The sequence below is a fragment of the Lynx rufus genome, unplaced genomic scaffold (assembly GCF_022079265.1).
Source record: "Lynx rufus isolate CCGP_SWC_20201006 ecotype Redwood Valley unplaced genomic scaffold, mLynRuf1.p SCAF_31, whole genome shotgun sequence".
NCBI lineage: Eukaryota > Metazoa > Chordata > Mammalia > Carnivora > Felidae > Lynx > Lynx rufus.
In genome coordinates this window covers 4,762,488-4,781,114 of record NW_025814847.1, presented here as the reverse complement: position 1 = coordinate 4,781,114, position 18,627 = coordinate 4,762,488, and the positions used below count along the sequence as shown (strand labels likewise).

Sequence of the window (18,627 nt, the reverse complement as noted above, 5' to 3'; positions counted from 1 at the left end):
CGCGGGCCACTCCCCCCACCCTTCAGGCTCAGTAAGGTTAAGAGTCTGACGCTGGCTGGAACTTCTTCTCCAAGGGGGCCCTGACTTGGGGGGATGGGGAGAGGGGACGCACAGCGGGGGAGCAGTTGGGGACCTGCTGGGAGGCTGGCTGCCCCCCCCATATCTGGCAAAGTCAAGCCCAGCTGCCTTCCCCTCTCCACCCCACCCCCCCACCCTGACAAGACCAGCCCCGCCCCTCCTCCTCTGCCAGCACTGCGGGGGGGGGGGGGGGGGAGGATGGTGGGGGGGAACTGCTCAACCACCTGTGCCAGGGCTGGGAAACCCAGCATGTCCTCGACCGCCCGCTTTCCCCTGGCCTTGTCCCATCCAGGCCTGGGCACTCAAACTCGCTGCTCTGGCCACGTTGCGTCTCTCCCAGGCTGTTGGCTGACACCTTGAAACTACCCCGATGTCACATCCTGGCCGCCCGCTGCACAGCGCCCAGGCCTACCGGCCCTGGCACAGGCGCCCAGCCTCCACTGCCCGTGGCAAAGCCCCTCCTTAGACTTGCAGGTGGGCCTGTGGGAGAACGGTGGGCATGAACTTAACCGTCTGGCCCCAAGGCTATTCCCCCTCCCCGGGCCTCACCTCTGCCCTCATGGCAAATCCTACTGTCCTTCAAAGTCCAGGTCAGAGGCCAGCCTTCCCTCCTCTTCACGCCCTGCTGACTCCTCCCTGGCAGCGTGAAGAGAGAATTCTGCCTGTTAAATCCATCCAGCTGCTTGCAGGGGCGGTGCAGGCAGCACTGGGGTCTGCACAGCACGCGGCAGAGTGAGATGTAAGCTGGCACCCCTCCCCCGCCCCTGCCAGCTCCTGCCAGGCGGTTTGGGAAGGTGCCCTCGGTGTCCACTGTACTGATGGGGAAGCTCACCCTGAAAGCAAGGGGGCGCCCAGCCTGAGGCCCGCAGGTGGGCGCCGGCGGGGACCCGAGACTGGTTTCCCCCGTCTTAGCTTGCTCAGACCAAAGGTCTGGTTAGAGGAGACCTGGGCGGGGCCTCCATCGGGCCCGGAATGAAGAGGAGGGGCTGAGCGGGGCGGGGCCTCTTCTGGAAGCTGAGGCCGGAAGCTGCCCAGCAGGCAGGTGTCTCAGCGGTAAAATGGGAGGGGAGGGGGCTGCTGTCGTCGGGGTTCAGGGCTAGGCAGCCCGGCCCCACCCTGCAGCTCCCCTACCAGCCCCCCGTAAGCACGTGCAGGTGAGGGCCCGGGCACCCCTGCATCAGGGTGGCCCCGGGAGGTCCCTCGGGCAACAGCTGGCCTGGCAGAGGCGGCTGGGAGAGCGTCTTGGGAGGAACACACACCCCTGACCTTCAAGGAGCTTCTGGGGAGCGGGGGGGGGGGGGGCTGCCGGCCCCAAGCTCACCCAGGACCACATCTCTGCCTCCAGGATGGGTGATGGGAAGCAGTAGGGAGAGGAGGCAGGGGGACCCCAGGGGCGGTAAGGGCTGGCAGGGGCACCAGCGAGGGAAGGCGGGGCTGAGGGCAGCGGGGAAAGGGCAGTGGAGGAGCCTGGGCAGGGGTGAGGGGCAGGGGTGGCGGACTGGGGGACAGATGAGAAGTGAGTCTGGGGACCGGCCAAAAGAAGCAGGAGGCCCAAGGGGGCGCCCCTGACTCATGTGATTCTCCCAAGCTGCCCCTTGCCCCTGGGGCTGAGCTCTTAGCTGGGGGGAAGGGTGGAAGGTCTCAGAGGAAAGGGCAGAAAGGTCCAGAGCTTAAACTGGAGGGGTCCAGACCAGACCCTGGGGGGCGACGCAGGGCTGGAGGCAGACGCCAGTGGGTTCGCTCCCAGGTTCCCCCACCCCTGTGGGTACCGGCCAGAGCTGCTGTGGGTACACGAGGGTGACAGAGAGAGGGGCCTCGTGTCCTGTGATGGGGGTGAGGATCACCTACCTAGGCCAGCCCGGACACAGGGTGGCCACCGGGCAGTGGCCCTGGTGTCCTGACCGTCCCCAACAGACCCCTGGGGCTCCTGGCTCTCTTTTTCTCTCGGATACAGGGGACACAGCGGCTTCGGAGACCTCAGACCCAGCTCAGCGCTCCTACTCCCTGAGGGGCTAAGAGGGGCAGGGGGCTTGGGGACCCTTCCCAGCCTCCCCCAGACTTTGTGACGCTTTTCAGACCCTGAAAAGCCCCAAGCACCCACAACCTCTGGGAACCCAGGGAGGCCAGGCTGTGCCCCCTCCCCTGAAGCCAGGCCCCTCCCCGGATGAGGAATCTGGCCTCCCTTCTAGCCTGAACCCCTGCCCCGGAGACTCAAGCTGACCAGTCAGCTGTTCACGCAGCATAAATTCCGAGCACCTGCAAGCGGTGAGAAAGGTGAACAGGGTAAAAAGGCATCCTCAAGAGGGGACGACGGTCTGCGGAGGGGACGAGGGCCCATGGAGGGGACAACAGTCCGCAGAGGGGATGAGGGTCCAGAGGGGACGAGGGTCCGTGGAGGGGACGAGGGCCCACGGAGGAGGCGAGGGTCCATGGAGGGGACGACAGTCTGCAGAGGGGATGAGGGCCCTTGGAGGGGGCGAGGGTCCGTAGAGGGGACGACAGTCCACAGAGGGGACAAGGGTCCAGAGGGGACAACAGTCTGGAGGGGACAGTCCGTGGAGGGGACGAGGGTCCACAGAGGGGACGACAGTCCGCAGAGGGGACAAGGATCCATGGAGGGGACGAGGGTCCATGGAGGGGACAGTCCATGGAGGGGATGAGCGTCCATGGAGGGGGCAACAGTCCGCGGAGGGGACGAGGGTCCAGAGGGGATGACGGTCCGCAGAGGGGACGAGGGTCTGTGGAGGGGATGAGGGTCCACGGAGGGGGCGAGGATCCATGGAGGGGATAACAGTCTGCAGAGGGGATGAGGGTCAATGGATGGGCAAGGGTCCATGGAGGGGATGACAGTCCATGGAGGGGACGACAGTCCACGGAGGGGACAAGGGTTCAGAGGGGACAACAGTCTGTGGAAGGGACAATCCGTGGAGGGGACGAGGGTCCATGGAGGGGACAACAGTCTGTGGAGGGGACGAGGGTCCATGGAGGGGACGACAGTCAGTGGAGGGGACAAGCGTCCAGAGGGGACAACAGTCTGGAGGGGACAGTCCAGGGAGGGGACGACAGTCTGTGGAGGGGACAGTCTGTGGAGGGGAAGAGGGTCCAGAGGGGATGAGGGTCCACGGAGGGGACGACAGCCCGTGGAGGGGACAAGGGTCCAGAGGGGACAACAGTCTGGAGGGGACAGTCCGTGGAGGGGATGAGGGTCCATGGAGGGGACGACAGACCGTGGAGGGGACAAGGGTCCACGGAGGGGACGACAGTCTGCAGAGGGGATGAGGGTCCACGGAGGGGACAAGGGTCCAGAGGGGACGACAGTCTGTGGAGGTGACAGTCCATGGAGGCGACGAGGGTCCACGGGGGGGGGTGAGGGTCCATGGAGGGGACGACAGTCCACAGAGGGGGCGCCTCCTCACACATACCCTGTGCTCCTGGTTCAGCCCCCAGCCAGAGGCCCGCAGGAGCCCGTTGGCTCACAGCCCTCCAACAGCCAGCGGTCCCTCCTGAGCCCCCGCCGCCCACCACAGCCCCTTCTGGAGCCGGCGGGCGCTCTCCCCTTCCTGAAGTCACACTGCGCCATTCCGTCCCTACACTCGCACGGGACGTGCAGGCCGGTCGAGGAGCCCGGTCAGGAAGGACTTCCGGGCAGTAAGTGGCCCAGCGGACTCTGGGTCTTGGGTGAGCGCAGGCCCTCACCTCACCTGGCCGGGTGGGTCTGGGTCTGGGGCCCTAATCAGCGCGGGAGGCGAGGTCGGCGGCAAACGTGGAGCTGGGGCGCCACCTAGTGGCTTCCCACCTCCCCAGCCCAGAGCCCGGTGGGGGTCCTCTGCCCCCTCCTCACACCCTCTGGCGGGCGACGGCTTTTGAGTGCCAAATACAGAACAGGCATTTTGCTTACATCGCTTTATGTAATCTCTCCCCAGCCCCCCAGTCCCTTTGTTTGAGGATCAGAAACCCAAGACTCCCAGAAATTAACCTGCCGAGATCTCTCGGCCGGGACGGGGGCCCAAGGCTCACCCTCGGGAACCCATGGCCCTCGGCAGCTGTGAGCTCCAGCCCTGAGGGCCGGAGGCGGGTGGGGAGGAGGAGGTGGGGACAAGGTGGGTGTGGGGTCCCCTGTGCTTACACGCCAGCCCAGTGACGGAGCCCCCAGCTGACAGCACAGCCCCAACAGCGTTTCCTGGGGCTGAGTCTTCAGTTCCCATGAGGTGGGGCCGGGGAGGAGGCAGAAGGAGACTTCAGTCCCTGGGGGCTGTCGCTTCCAAATGTAACAAAACCCCAGGGAAAGCCCTCCCCGGGGAAAGCCCTTGTGCTGGGCCTCCATCCCAGGGGGCACAGGCCAGTGTGTGCAGCCAAGGGGCCCCTCTGGGGGCACATGCACAGACGCTCTCTGGCTGCAGAATCAGATTCCTGTCCCCCCATGGCCCCCCCCCACCCCGCCCGCTGGCCCCCAAGCGTTTGCATATATTTGCATAAACAGCAAGACAGGTCCAGCTAAAGCCTTTTCTTGGCAACAGTGGCATCAGTGCAAGGCCGGGTGACTCTCCTAGGGAGCCGGAGAAGACGACAGTTCAACGGTCCCCGGGGTCAGGGGACCCCAGGCCTCAGCCCCTCCCCGGGCTCCGGAAGTGTCTGTCCTTCTTCCCTGACCTGTGGGGAGACCAGGTGGGGGCAGGAAGAGGCCTTCAGGACCACGCCGCGTGGTGAGAAGAGGCTCCTGTAGCAGCGGGGACCTGTCCCCCCTAAGGCAGGGGGGGACGGACCCACCCTCCCAGTGTGAGGTCCCCGGCCAGCGAGGCAGGAAGCCTCCTCGGCACTGCAGGTACACGCTGGACGCAAGTACTCCGGAGGAAAGCCCGAGGGGGCTCCCGGGACCACTGTGGGGCGAGCACAGGCGGCCTCCTGACCTCAAGGGAAGGAGCCCGCCGTGGATTACAAGTGGCTCAAACTCAGGACTGGGACTCAGGGCCTGTGCTCCCTCACCCCAAACCCGCGTCCCCCGCCCACAGCTGCCCACCTCTTCTTCAGTGCTTTGTCTCCAAAGAAGTGGCTGAAGATGAAGCCCTCAAAGTCATCCACCTCGTCGTCGTCACCCGTCTGTCTCACCGCCACCTCCTCCAGGCTGTCCTCCAAGGCATCCACAAAGTCCCGGAAGCGGAGGCGGTCATGGCGGAAGATGCCATCCTCCCCAAAGTAAGCGGGCGAGAGCGGCAGCTCCTGGGTCAGCTGCCCGGCCCAGGGCAGCCGCGCCAGGTAAGTGGTCAGCAGAGAGGCCAGCTCCTGTCGCCGCACCGGGGCCAGCTCTGCCCCGAAGGCCAGGCCCTCCTGCCGGGCACACTCGCGCACACCTGAGCAGCCCTGCGGGGCCCGGTACTTGCGCCTCAACAGCTCGGCCCACGGTGCCGGTGCCGGTGCCGGTGCCGGGCGGCCTCGCCCGTCGCTAGCGCCCTCCTCCCGCTGAGGGTGCTGCTGCCCCCCGGGGGGGTGAGGGCTCCCACTCCTCCTAGGGGGCTCCTCGGGGCCCTGCCGCCTGGCGTCCTTCCTGCTGCCCCACTCCGCCCCCTGCGGCTTGCCCTCCCCCCGGCCCTCTGCCATCTCCGGGCCCTCACCCCCCCAGATCTTTCTCTCCCGACCAGACCCCTCCTTCTTGTGCCTCCGGGGCTCAGCGCTCCGGTCCCCCTGCCCACCCCGCCGCTTCTCCTTTCCACTCCACTCCCTGGGACTCTGGAAGCGGGGCTCCCGGTGCCCGGCCTCTGAGGCGTTGGCACCGACCCCGGGGTGCTGGCCCCACTTCTCCAGGCCCTGCAGCTTCTGGGCCAGTCTGCGGCCCAGCTCGGCCAGGTCCCCTCGGCCCGCACCGCTCAAGCTCTGCTCCAGGTCCTGCCGCACCGCCCCCAGAAGCTGCCGCTGCCTCTCCAACTCGAGCCTTAATGCCTGGGCCTCCGCCTCCAGCCGTTCCTGCTGCTCAGGGAGGCCAGGGCCCGGCTCCCACTCCCCGGAGACCCCCACCGCCCAGAGAGCCTCCGCTCCAGGGGACGCACGCCCCGTCTGGGCCCCGCACGCAGCCGGCCCGCAGCCGCTGCAGCTCGGACTCCAGGGTGCGCTGGGCGGCCTCGCCCCGCCGCAGGGCCCCCCGCAGCCGCGCGTTCTCCTCTTCCAGCTCTCGGGGCTGGCGCACCAGGCTCTGAAGCTCCTCCTTCTGGGCCTGTGGTGGAGGGTGCCACAGGAGGGTCGGGACGGGCCCGGGGCCTCCCGCCCCGCTTCCGCCCATGGGAGTCGGCAGGACGCGGCCTAGGACGCTCAGAGAGTTTGGTTCTCAACCTCCTCGCCGTCCACAACCTGCACCGAGCCCGTGACCCCAAATTCCGTCACAGACCTCAGCTTCCACGTCCTCCTATAAGGACACACTTCAATCCGCCTGAGATTGACCAGACGCGGCTCTCGCGGCCCTTTCTGCCTCCCACACCCAGAAGAGACATCATTAACTGAGCCTCGGCAGTCCTTCCCATCCCTGTTCACACGGGGCCCCGGGCAGACTGCACCCATCAGTCAGGGTGGCCTCAGGCAGCGGGGGCGCCGGCCGGGACGCCGGCCGGGACGCCAGCCGGGCCTGGGCCGTGGCCGCAGGGTGTGAGCAGAGGACCAGGAAGAAAGCCTAACTCCAGTGGACAGAGGAGACGGTGGCGGGAGGCGAGCAGAGGCAACTTGTAGGACACACACCCCTCCCACCCCTCCCCTCACCCCTGCGTGTGCCCACCTGGAGCTGGGCCTGAAGCAGCCGAATGTCCTGGTTCTCCTTGGCCAGCTTGTCCAGCAGGAGGGCCATGCTCTGCAGGCTGGGCACCCTGTCGGGGGGTGCTGAGGCCTGCAGCGGCTGCCCCAGTCCATCCTGAGGGCACAGGAGCCAGTGACCCCTCCCGCCCCACAGCCAGGCCGCCCCGAGTCTCCCGGACGGTCCCCGCGCCCCCCACGCCATCCAGCACCTCCGCATCCGAGCCGGTGTCTGGGAAGGCCTGCGGCTGTGCTTCCTCCGTGGGCCCTGTGGGAAACCAAAGTCCCCAAACTGGCCCGCTCCCTCACCCCTGCACACACACGGTCACCCGCCTGCCCTGGGCCTACCCTACGGCTGAGAAGTCCAGCAGGAGAGGGCCGAGGGTCGCCCTGAACGGCTGAGAAGCTCAGTGACTGAGCAATGAATGCACAGCCCCGGGGCCCTGCTTCTGACTCGGGGAACCGCCAGTGGCCTCCCTGAGGCCGGGCAGGGACGAGCCAGGGCCCCGCCCCACTCACCGCTGTCAAACTCCGAGAGGCCGCCTGAGGATGGAGACAGAGGGGCTCGGTGAGGCCAGAGTGGAGGAGAGGGGCAGGAGGGGTCGCGGAGACAGGGAGCAGGCCGCGGCAGGGAGGCAGCGCTCACCGCAGAAGAGCAGGATTCCCAGGCCCAGCAGAACCAGGGCCCCAAGGAGACACATGCTGGGGGAGAGGCCCGGCTCCCCGCCCGCGCCCTCGCCGCGGGCCTGGCCCTCCACGCGCAGGGCCGCCACGGGCCGGGGGGTGCTGGGCTCCCGGCCCCGCCGCCTCCGCAGCCCCTCCGCCTCCACGTCTGCGTCTGTGTCGTCCTCACTGCTGGAGCGGCGGGCCTCCTCCACGGGCCAGGCTGGAGAAGCAGTGGGCGCGAGGCAGTGAGGCGACCGCAGAGACAGACGTAGTCAGGGACCCTGCCCCCGTCCACCTGGGCGGTCTCCAGATGCCCGGCCTACGGGGGCGGGGGGGGGGGGGGGGGGCGGTCCTTCTATCTGCAAACTCAGGGGGCAGCTCTTCCCTAAAAGCACCCTGTCCTCCACACGTGCCCCCCACCCAGCTCCCTCGGCAGCTCCTGTGCCCACCGGGCGCTGCCTCTCAGTCCGTCCTGGCTCTTCCCGGTCCTAAAGGCGAGGGGCCCGCGGGGCCCGGCCATCTCCCCGCACAGTCACCCACACCACCGACTTTCCTCCGGAGCAGACGAGCCCCCAGTCCATAGGTCCTGACCTGGCCTGCCCAGAGCCCCGGGCCTGATGACCATCTGCCAGCCACCCGACCTGAGTGTCACCTGGGGACCAAGCTCTCAGTACCCCACCCTCCACACCGGCGCCCCCCCCCACCCCTGTTCAGAGAACGACCCCACTGCTACCACCTGGCCACCCGAGCCCTCCCCCCGGGCCCTCCCCCCACACCCCTGCCTCGCGTCCGCCCACCCTCTCTTGGGCAGCTTTGCGCGAGCACCTCGCTCGTGCCCTAAACGGCCCAGCTCTTGCCCTCTCCCTCCACCCCGTCCTTCAGCAGAGAAGGACTCGCCCACTCCTTGGCCACAGCCTTGGCCAAAGGCTCCTCAGCGCGGGACAGGTGGCCCGTGCCTCTGCTCCTTCTCAAGATGCCCTCCAACCTGAACCTTCCCCCGACCGCTCCCGCCCCTCTCTCCCTTCCCTCAACTGTCCCCTGGCTGAACCGCTCTCCCCTCCCCTCCCCTCCCCTCCCCTCCTCTCCCCTCCCCCCTCCTTTCCCCACGCTCTTGGTCTGACTTGCATTTGGTTCAGACGAGTCTGCCTCTCACACGGGCCACGCACCGCCCACCCTCCCTCCCCTCCTGGGCACAGAACTGACACGTGAAAGAGGCTCAGGGAACAAGAGTTGAATCTAGAAGCGAGAAAAGAAGGGGTCTCGTGGCCCAAGGGAAAGAGTCAAGCAGACCCAGGCTCTGCCACTTACCAGCTGTGTGACCTCGGTCAAGTCACTTGACCTCCCCGAGTCCCCGGGGGTAGTGGTGAGGTTTCACTGACACAGGGCAAAGCGAGTACTACGCTGCTAAGTGCCGGGGCCTGGACCAGAGCCGTGCTCAGCGGCAAACGCCCTGCCCCCCATTCCTTCCAGAAGGAGAGGAAACACGGAGACCAAAAGGCTCTCACCTGCGTTGGGAGATGAGGGCAGGCTCTGTGGGGGGCTGTGACCCTCCAGGTCCTGCGTGTCTCGTGTGTCTTCTGGGCCTGCCACCACAGGGGCCTCCTCCGAGTCTCTCTGGACCACCATGTCTCCCAGGCCGGGGGGCTTCGTGGCACAACCGTCACCTTCTGGGACACCCTGAGCAGACACAGCCACGAGCGGCTCCAGGCCTCCCCCTCTCCAGTTGCCCTCCCCGACCCGGTGAAGGTCCTCACCTTGGCCTCGGTCTTCTCCGGCAGAACGGGACCGCACTGGGGACTTTCAGTCTGGAAGGGGGTCTCTGCAGCGGACGAAAAGGCCCAGGAAACATACCACTGTCCCCCAGATGAACTTCCCACATAGCCCTCTGGCTCCCACAGGCCCTACCAGATTAGAAGGGGCAGGAGACCCCAGAGCGTAGAGGAAGGCGGCTGCACCCGCCCTCAGGAGGGCCTGTTACCTTCTCCATTCACGGCCCCAGCTAGTTCATCAGCAGCTGCCTCGAAGTGGCTCCGAGGGGCCTGGGGAGCTTTCCCGGGTTCTGGGTCCATCCTGGATTCTGGGCCCAAGGTCTCCACGGGCAGGCCCTGGGGGAGGGGGTGCTCCAAACCAGGAGCACGGGTGCTCTGCTGGGGTCCCTGGGGCCAGCCGCACGGCCCGGGGACCCCCACCCACATCTCACAAAAACCTACACGTGCCATAGTGAGCTAACGCGAGGTGGGGGAGGGCGGCGGGCGGCAGCTCCTCTCCCTGACCTCCCTGACCTCGCTTGACCTCCCCTCCCCGCCCTGCCCTGCCACCGTGAGGGACTTCCAGAGGCAGCCGCTGGCCAATGGAAAAGTGCGGCTGGGCCAAGACACCCCATCACCTAGGAACCTGGTGCCCCCCACCTTCCCAAAGAAGCCAGCCAAAGCCCGGGTCTCCCACCTCCCCACAAATGGAAGCTGCTGACTGGCTGGGAGGTGGGCGGCCGGCAAGAGAACACAGCCCCCTGGCCACTTAAAGGTCACGATCACGTTCCCCATGGGTTTCCCTGCGGCGTCCACTCGACAGGTCGCCTGCTTTACTTGCATCTTCCAGGCTTTTCTGGCCTCTTCCACTGCCCCACACGCAGCTGCTGGCAGCCGACAGCTTGGCCCGCCCCCTCCCCCCCAGCTCTGCCCTCCCTGCACACCCCTGCCCAGCAGGCCTGCCACCCGCTCACCCAAGCAGGGCTTCTGCAAGCCCTCCAAGGATCGTTGTGCGCCTCAGTCCGTTTCTGTGCGGTTTTCAAACCACTCGTTTCACCACGGCCACCCCTCTATGCCAGGAATCACAACCCCCTCTGACAGCGGGGGACAGAGAGGAAGGCCCCGCAGTCGTTCTGGGCCGGGGCTCTGGCCCCAGGCCCTGTGTCCTGCCCTCGCTCCCACCCTCACACCCCTCCCCCTGGCGGTTCTAACACTCCAAGTCACGGGGCCCGGGGCCCTTGACGAGCTTTCTCCGGCCCCCTCCCCCTTCTTGGTGGCTTTGGGGGCACAGGAGCCCACTGGCTTCCTGCCCCCACTGCCAGCCGCGCTGCCCGACCTTCAAAACACTCCCTCGTTCACCCCACCCACAGGCAGTGACTGTCCCGAGGCCCTCGAACTCACAGCCCTTCTGTGACTCCCCCACCCAGGAGGAGGCCTGCGTGCCTGGGCCGGGCCCATGACGCCTCGGTGGGGTTTCTCAGGCTCTGCCCCACTCCGCTCCAACACTAACACACGTGCCCGCCTCACCCCGTCACCTCTTCGGTCTCCCCCCAGATGGCTTTCCCGGCGTTGCCTCAGGTCCCCTACTCTCAGCAGCTGACGCTGCTTGGGCCCGAGCCAATCCTCACACCTGACTCCTGGGGCCTGCTCCCCTTCCTCCTGCCCCTGGAGCTCCTCTCGGCCGCCAGCACGAGGTGACACAGGTGCCCAGCAGAACCGAGCAAGGGGACAGACCCAAAAGGCAACCCAGCCCCGCAGGAACTTCTCTCCCACAGGGTTCCCAGGCCTGCGTCCTACCTCTGAGCCGGCAAGCACCCAGCTGTTGTCAGAGTCTGGGCAGGAAGCCATGGTTGCTGGGGTCCCCGAGGGGGCTGTGGCTGCCACCTGCGGAGAAAAGTGCTCTTAAGGACCCCGGTTCCCTTCAGCAAAGGCAGGATGCAGAGAGCAGCCTTGGCTGGGTTCCCGGGGCTGAGCAGTGGCTTCCAGAACCAACCCTTCGAACACTGACACTTGAACTTTCCCGGGCAGTATCGGCTCTTGCAGATCAACACCTGTCAGCACACACAGAGAAGTTCACCTGTGGTCCCTGGGAGACTGAACTGACTTTGAAAGGTCAAAGGACGGAGCTGGAGAGGATCTGGGGGTATCCAGGCCAGCGCCCCCAGGTTAGAGCCCGCGGAAATGGAGGCGTCAAGGCTGCTAACCTGCCCGGATGAACAGCTAATGGGAGGAGGGAAGAGAACAACCACCCAGGCTCCCCCACAATCACCCCCCAAGCCCCTCACCGGGGCTCAGAAGCTGAGACTGGATGGCCTCCTTCCCACTGAAGTGTCCTGCCCACCATAAATCCTTCCTACAGGCTGGTCAGGGGTTCTCAACGCTGGCTGCACACCGGGGCCGCCCGAGATTCTGATTCAACTGATTTCGGGTCAGACCCAGGCATGGGTCTTGGGGGTTTTTTGTTGTTGTTGTTTATTTGTTTTTTTAATTTTTCTCTTTAATGTTTATTTATTTTTGAGAGAGAGAGAGAGAGACAGAGACAGAGTGAGAGTGTCAGACGGGCAGAGAGAGGGAGATACAGAATTCGAAGCAGGCTCCAGGCTCTGAGCTGTCAACACAGAGCCCAACTTGGGGCTCGAACTCACGGACGGTGAGATCATGACCCGAGCCGAAGTCGGACAGCTCCACTGACTGAGCCCCCAGCCGCCCCCCCCCCGCCCCCGCCAGGCATGGGTCTTCTTGGAAACCTCCCAGAAGGCTCTCTCCTGTGCAGTCCGGCCTGAGAACACCTGACATGGCCCAGACGCGTTTCAGCACACCCTTGGTAAACCTCCTCATCACGCTGACTCTCCATTCTAAATTCTGTTTCCTTTCTATGTAATCTGCACAGTGTCATCCCCTGGAACTCAAGGCAACTGGGAAAAGGGTTTAAAGACAGCCATCGTTTGTCAAGACCTTACGGTTTGCAAAGTGCAGGCGAAAATCAGGGCTGCGGCCCTGCGCCCTGCTACTCGCCTCTGACTCGGCAGGTGGGGGTGGGAAGTCACGCCAGCTTCTGAAGCCTGACACAAAGTGGGGTAAGGAGAGGGAGACCTGTCCTGTCACTCCAGCCAAGACTGTCCCCTGAGTCTGGGCAGCTGTGACGGGGACCTGGCACAAGGCAGGAGGATAAGATGAGCTGACCCCCCCCCCCCCAAGTCTTGGGCTGTGGTCCTTCAGAGGAGGACACATGACTACTCACAGAGGGGCCAAACGGGGGGCCCAGGAGCAGGGCTCTGTAAGGAAACGCTAGGAAGGGAAGTGAGGCTTGGGAAGAAACGCTTAGGGACCCCCGCGCGGCCCCCATCTATTTAAGCTGGTGCCAAGTCCTGCGCGGGGTCCTGATACTCCTGTGGCCTTTCAAGACCCACGCCCGGGACAGACAGCTGACGGTGTCTTCCCCAAGGCCTGTGCCTCCTAGACACGCACAGCCGACCCACAGGCAGACAGGAGAATGGCTGCAAGGACCCCCACACCACATCCAACGGGACCCCCTGGCCAGCTTCTGAAGGCATCCACGCAGCCAGCCCTGTTAGGCCTGCCTGCCACTCTCGGGCCTTCCGCCGCCTTCTGTCACCATCTCCCCATTCCCAGTTGCTGCGCGTGACTGTTAACAGGTGGTGGCAGGAAGGAAGTGGCAGCAGCTTGGGCTGAAGTCTCTGTTTCTCCCTGGCTGTGCACAGCCTGCTCGGGTCCTCCAGAACCAGGAACCATGGCAACCGGGGTGATGTCAGACTCACTGTCTCCATGGAAACCAGCCCCGGCATTTGGGTCAACAAAGACAAATACTTCTGAGCCCCAAACAGGAGACAGTCCGGAACCCCTGCACCCAGAGTTCCAAACTCTGCAACTGCTCTGTCGGTAGAGTGCATCCAAGATTCCAAAAGATGGCCCCGTTCTCCTCAGCCCGCATCGTCTTTACCTTTTTAGGAAGTTCCCTTCTCGGTCCAACCTACATCGCTCCCCGTGGGGTTTCAGATCTCGTTCCGGTCTACCTCTCCACCTCCACCCCTCCCCACAAAAACGGACCTTGAGGCTTGTCAGACACTCTGCTGTTCCTAGAGGACAGCTAAAGGGGGAGCTCTCCCCCCTGCACAAGCTGGCGAGTCTGGCCCAACTCAAGCCCTGTAGGGGTGGCTGCCCCAAACCTCGGAAGCAAAGGACCCCCGCGCCACCAGAGCATGCCCGGGGCGCCGGAGCAAGTGCCGGTCCGGGACACGGCCGTCCCGGACGCCGCCTCTCCACGCCCAGCAGGGACCAGCAGCTCCCGGGTCCCCGGGGCAGCCCACGCCCCTCCCGTGTGATGGGGTCCGCGCGACCCCTGCCCCGCCGGGGCCTCACCTGACCCAGCAGTACCCGCAGTCCTCACCCGACTTGTTGCGGCCTCCCCGGGTTTCCAGCCCAGGAGAGGAGGGGCCCACGTGACCGGGACTGGCCAATGAAGAACCAGTGTCCCGGAGAGGGCGGAAACTTTGGGCCAATCAGCGCTGGAATCGAGAGCCGGAGGAGGGGAGGGGGACCTGCCCGGCCCCCGGCCCCGGGCTCTCCTCCCGCGGTCGGCTGGGCTTCCCGCAAGCTGGGTTTTCGGTGACCTCGCCTACTTTCCCAGTGTAGAAACAGTTGCTAGGGGAAAGACCCAAAACTGAAAGCGAAGGGTGGTACCTCCCGAGACCTCAGGGGCCAGGTCGACCCCAGGACAGACAGGGACAGCTGCAGGATGGGGGAAGGGAGATGGCATCCCGTGGGTTGGAAATAACCCTCCCACCGCTCTCCTCGCCCTGGGCCAGTGCAGATTAAGGATGCCACTGCTACTTTTCTAAAGGGGACACCTGGGAAGCATGCCCAAGGGAAATCTGCTAGACCAGGGGCAGCCCCCTTCCCACTGCACTTGACCTGGAGCTCTACTTGACCCCTAACCCAAACAACTGGGGGAGGGGCAGTAGGCACTAAACCCAGAAACACCAAGGGCACTTGCCTCCCTGGGGCCCTGGCTCCAGGCCGGGTCCAGGAATGTGCCCAGAAAAGAACTGCTTTCCCACACCAGGGACGCAGGGGGAGGGGTGGCGCACACAGACCTCCCTCGGCTCCTCGCCTGGTACCAAGGTCACCTCAGGGGCCAGAATCTCCACCATTCTCTCTTCCACGAACCCTGGGCACGTAGCTATCCTCACCCCTCAGGCATCCGCGCCGGCGGTGGCAGAGGTTCGTTCCAACCTTCGTGTGCTGAAAACAGCCAGGAGTCCTCGTCTGGACTTTCAAGTCATTTTATTAATCCAACCGTACAAAAGACCCCCACCACCACATCTCTGCCACCCCCAGTTCCTTCCAAATAGTGTAGAGGGGGCGATTGAGCAGACCCCTCCCCAGGAGCCACTTACAAAAGGCGGAGATGGCGGAGGAATGGGGGGGGGGGGAGACGTCACAAAAATAGCAACAGATAAAAGAGGGGCCACAGAACCACAAACACAACACACAGCCGGGGGCGGGAGGCCGGACACCGGGGGAGGGAAGCCGAGGCCCCTCCCTCCCTTCCCACGGCCTCCAAAGCGGCTGGCTCCACCCGTGCAGGCAAATGAGTTCTGAGTTCTTCACATGCTAAAGTCACGGGGGGGGGGGGGGGGGTGGGGGGGGTGGGGGGGTGGTGGTGGTGGTGGTGGTGGTGGTGGTGGTGGTGGTGGTGGTGGTGGTGGTGTGTGTGTGTAGGGTGGTGGGTGGGTGTGTGGGTGTGTGTGGGTGTGTAGGGTGCAGGCAACCCCTAGCTCCTCGCCAGACCACATGTGTGCCTGCTTCCCCGCCCCGCTGAGGACCGTGTGCACGAGCCCGGCCCGGGGCCCACATCCAGCAGGCAGCGCCTACGAATCAGTATATGGACACATACAGCCCAGTGTGGGGCTCTGGCGGAGAGGAGTGAGAACTGCTAGATCACCTGGCCCCAAAAGGTCTACAGAAAGGTAGAACACACCCAGGCTATGGACTGCACTTCGGGGGCCATGGCTATGACGGTCCCACGGCCTCCCCCCCCCCCACGGGCTGGGCCAGGGAGCCTTGTCAGGAGATGAGGTATAAGGGCTCCATGCCTTTTCAAGCTTTCCTTCAGTCAAGCCAGGGAGGCAGAGGGATACAGGGGCCGAAAGCTCTAGACCAGCGCCAACACTACTGTGCAACAAACCGGGGGGGGGGGGGGGGAGAGGCATGGGGAGCACTGTACAACCAGAGTCCCAGGTCCCAGGACAGTCCAAACCTCAAATATTCCGGTCAGACCACATATCCCAATTTTTGGCAAAAATATGGTCATTAAAAGCCCGAGAGAGGCTGAGAAAGGGCCAGTGGCTTTGGTATGAGGGACACAGGTCCGGACAGCATCTCTTTCGCACAGTCTTGAAGCCCCAAATCACCAAGAAACTGCCCCAGCCGAGCGCTCTCCTGCTTCTCCAAGCTATTTGGTTGTCTGAGGGGGTGAGGCTTGGGTACGTCGTGGACGAGGCAAGGGGAGGGTAAGAAAAGGGAAAATTCCCCATTTATTACCTAAAGCTGTCTCCTAAAGCCCATGAAAGCGTTACCGCGGGGATGGGACCCCGACTCCTCTGGCCAGAAACCTTTAACACTTCACTCCAAAAACTAAGGCTGCCGCTGCGGGGCTGGACAGGAGTGTTAGGCACAGGTGCTGGGGCGTCCATCATCTGCACAGAGGAGACCCCTGCCCTCCGGATCTTCTTCCAGCCTCTTCTCTGTTGCAGCCATACCCCTAGGCCTTCAGAGATGGGAGCCACCACGACGCTGGTAGGGCTTTGGTTTCCTGATCTCTGCAGATCTCAACGCGTACAGGTAATTTTCCAGAAAAGCGAGTGATCCGGACTCTTCCGCCTGCCCGCCTCAGGTCCTTCTCTGCCCTCAGGAGCCACCGTGTCTCTGCCCCCTGGGGACAGGAAGCCAGTGGCAACGAGGACCGAGAGCCAGACTTGGGAACCCTCACCCTCGCCAGGGTCAGCCATCGTTAGCAGCCACCAGCTGCCCCACGCCCTCGCGGATGTACACAGACTGGATCTCCTTGGTCTTGAGGCAGAGATCGCAAGCCCAGACGGCGGAGGCCTCAGTGGTCAGCAGCCCGTACGCGCTCTCAGTCATGCCTGTGCACTCGCGATGGAACCACTTCTGACAGGAGGCCTCGCACAGGATGGCGTCCTGATCGTCATTCACCTCGCTGCGACAGGCGCCACACGGGTACACCAGGCCTGGGGGAGGCTGAGGCCCTGACCCCCCGCCAGCTTTGCTGGGGGGCGCCAGGCTGTTGGCATCTGGGGTTCCCCCCCCCCCGCCCACTGCTGTTTGGGGGGAAGCTGGGCTGGTTCCCGTTAACGGCAGCAGCTGGGGAGCCTGAGTGAGGCTCTGGGGGAAAAGCAGTGGGAGCAGGGGGATTCAAGGGCTTTCCCCCATCCTCACCACCAGGGCCAGGAAAGCCAGGGTCCGGACCAGGGAAGGGACTTGTGTTTGGGGGCAGACTGGGGAGCCCCTGACCAGGTCTCTGGAGAGGAGAAGGGCCAAAAGGTGCCCCTGGCTGGGCAAAGCGTTGGGGGAGAGAAGGAGGGCCCAGCTCCCCTCTGGGAGGCTGTCCCATGGTGGGTGAGATCATGGGGCCAAATCCTCCCACCGGGCCTGGCATCATCTGCCCACCAGGAGGGCTGAAGTTTTGGCCCAGAGGCTGGTTGAAGGGTTGGCCAGGAAAGTTCATGTTGCCTGGAGGTGCGTAGCCAGGGCCCTGGGGGGGCATGTTGAAAGCTGGGCCCATAGGATTGGGAGGGAAAGGAGGGGGCTGGCGACGGAGAGGCTGGGGACCCCCTCCACCCCCAGTGCCGTAGCCTGGGGGTACCTGGCCTGCCATGCCCCCCTGTACGCGGAAGCCTCCAAAAGGGACAGGACTGCCAAGGAACGGAGGAGCTGCGCCCCCCACCTTAGGGGCTCCGAAGTCATCCTCAAAAGGGTTGGATGCAACCAGGTGATCCACCATGGGAGTCGGGGGTGGTGCAAACTCCGTCAGATGTGAGTATGCAGGGCCCTAGTGGGGAACAGAGGACGAAGAAAGGATCACAGAAGGAAACACACAGCTAGAAGCCAGCAGAGCCGTAGAAATGCAGGACTTGTTCTGCAGGCTGGTAAAGGCCAGCCCGGATCCCAAGTCAAGACAAACCTCAGAACGTAACGGAAACAGGAGGTGGAAAAAGCAGACAGAACCGCACTGGAACCCTAGCTCTGACTCCAAATAATCTGGAGACCCTCGAACAAGTACTCAACTTGTTAAAGCCTCAGATCCTCATGTGTAAAATAGGGGCAGTGCCCATCTCGCAAAGCTGCTAAAGTACTAACAGCACAAAGTGCTAGAGAAAAGAGGACTCTTCCTGACAGATAAGATCCTTGGTCAAGTGGCCTCACACACAGCCCTCGCCCACCGCCCCCCCCCCCCCGCCCCGCCCTCGTCAGGAAGTTGAGGGACAGGACCAGAAGCAAGGAAACTTTCTCTCCTCCCCGCACTGAGAGGCCACATCCCAGCCTACTGGAGTGGCAGCTAGGAGTCACCCCCACCGTCAAGCACCATTCACCTGAGTATTTGACTTCCTTCGCTTCTTTTCTGGGCTCTTCATCTGCAGACCTAGGAAGAGCAGCAGAATGCAGACCCAAATGCATCTCCCTGAGGCTGCCCCGACCTCCTGCCTCCCGGACGCGCCGGAGCAGCTCTTCTAACTTGGACACGCGCTTGCTCATTCACTTAACAAACACGAACAAAGGTGCGCTACGAAGAACGCTGCACGGCCGCACTCTCGGCTGCCTCCTCCCTTAAATGAGACACCCCCCCACCCCGATGCCCTCAGACTCCCAAGTGGCTCCTGGAGTCCGTGCGTCTCCAAACCCTAGGGTCCCCAATCTGTGACAAGGACCCCACCCCCGTCCCCCCGTCCGAGCCTCCCTTCGGGTCCCCCGGTCCCAGGAACCCCCGCCTGCGCCCACCCGCCAACGTCCCCCCGGCCGCCAGGTCCCGGGCGCTCTCACCGGCCTTGCCCTGCTTCCTCCCGGTGCCGGGCGGCGCAGGGGGCGGTGCGGGGCCGCCACCTCCCTCCAGCTTGTCCGGTGGGGGCGGCGCCGAGGCGGCCATGGGGCGGGGGGTCCGGGGTCAGCGGCGGCGGCGGACGGACGCGCCCTCGGGCGGCACCATCGCCGGGAGGGGGCTCGGGGCGCCCGCAAGGAGCGGCCAGGCCGGGCGGCGAGGCCAGGCGCCGAGCGCAGCGCCAGCCGCCCGCCCGCGGCCGCGGCAGCAGCCGGAAGCGGAAGTCGG

The 18,627-nt window shown here is 64.8% G+C and overlaps 1 protein-coding gene across 1 annotated transcript; it reads right to left on the bottom strand.

Annotated features, from left to right (window-relative positions):
* Positions 1-3,966: 3,966 nt before the first annotated feature.
* PBXIP1 (PBX homeobox interacting protein 1) lies at positions 3,967-18,545 on the bottom strand. Its single transcript, XM_047092764.1, is given in 14 exon segments — positions 3,967-4,728; positions 5,096-6,073; positions 6,075-6,283; positions 6,836-6,967; positions 7,062-7,117; positions 7,369-7,392; positions 7,496-7,735; positions 9,021-9,192; positions 9,270-9,334; positions 9,494-9,620; positions 11,061-11,147; positions 17,251-17,355; positions 17,897-17,946; positions 18,345-18,545. Coding segments are annotated over 14 exon segments (2,394 nt in total). The 5' UTR covers positions 18,448-18,545; the 3' UTR covers positions 3,967-4,682.
* Between the last annotated feature and the right edge of the window lie 82 nt (positions 18,546-18,627).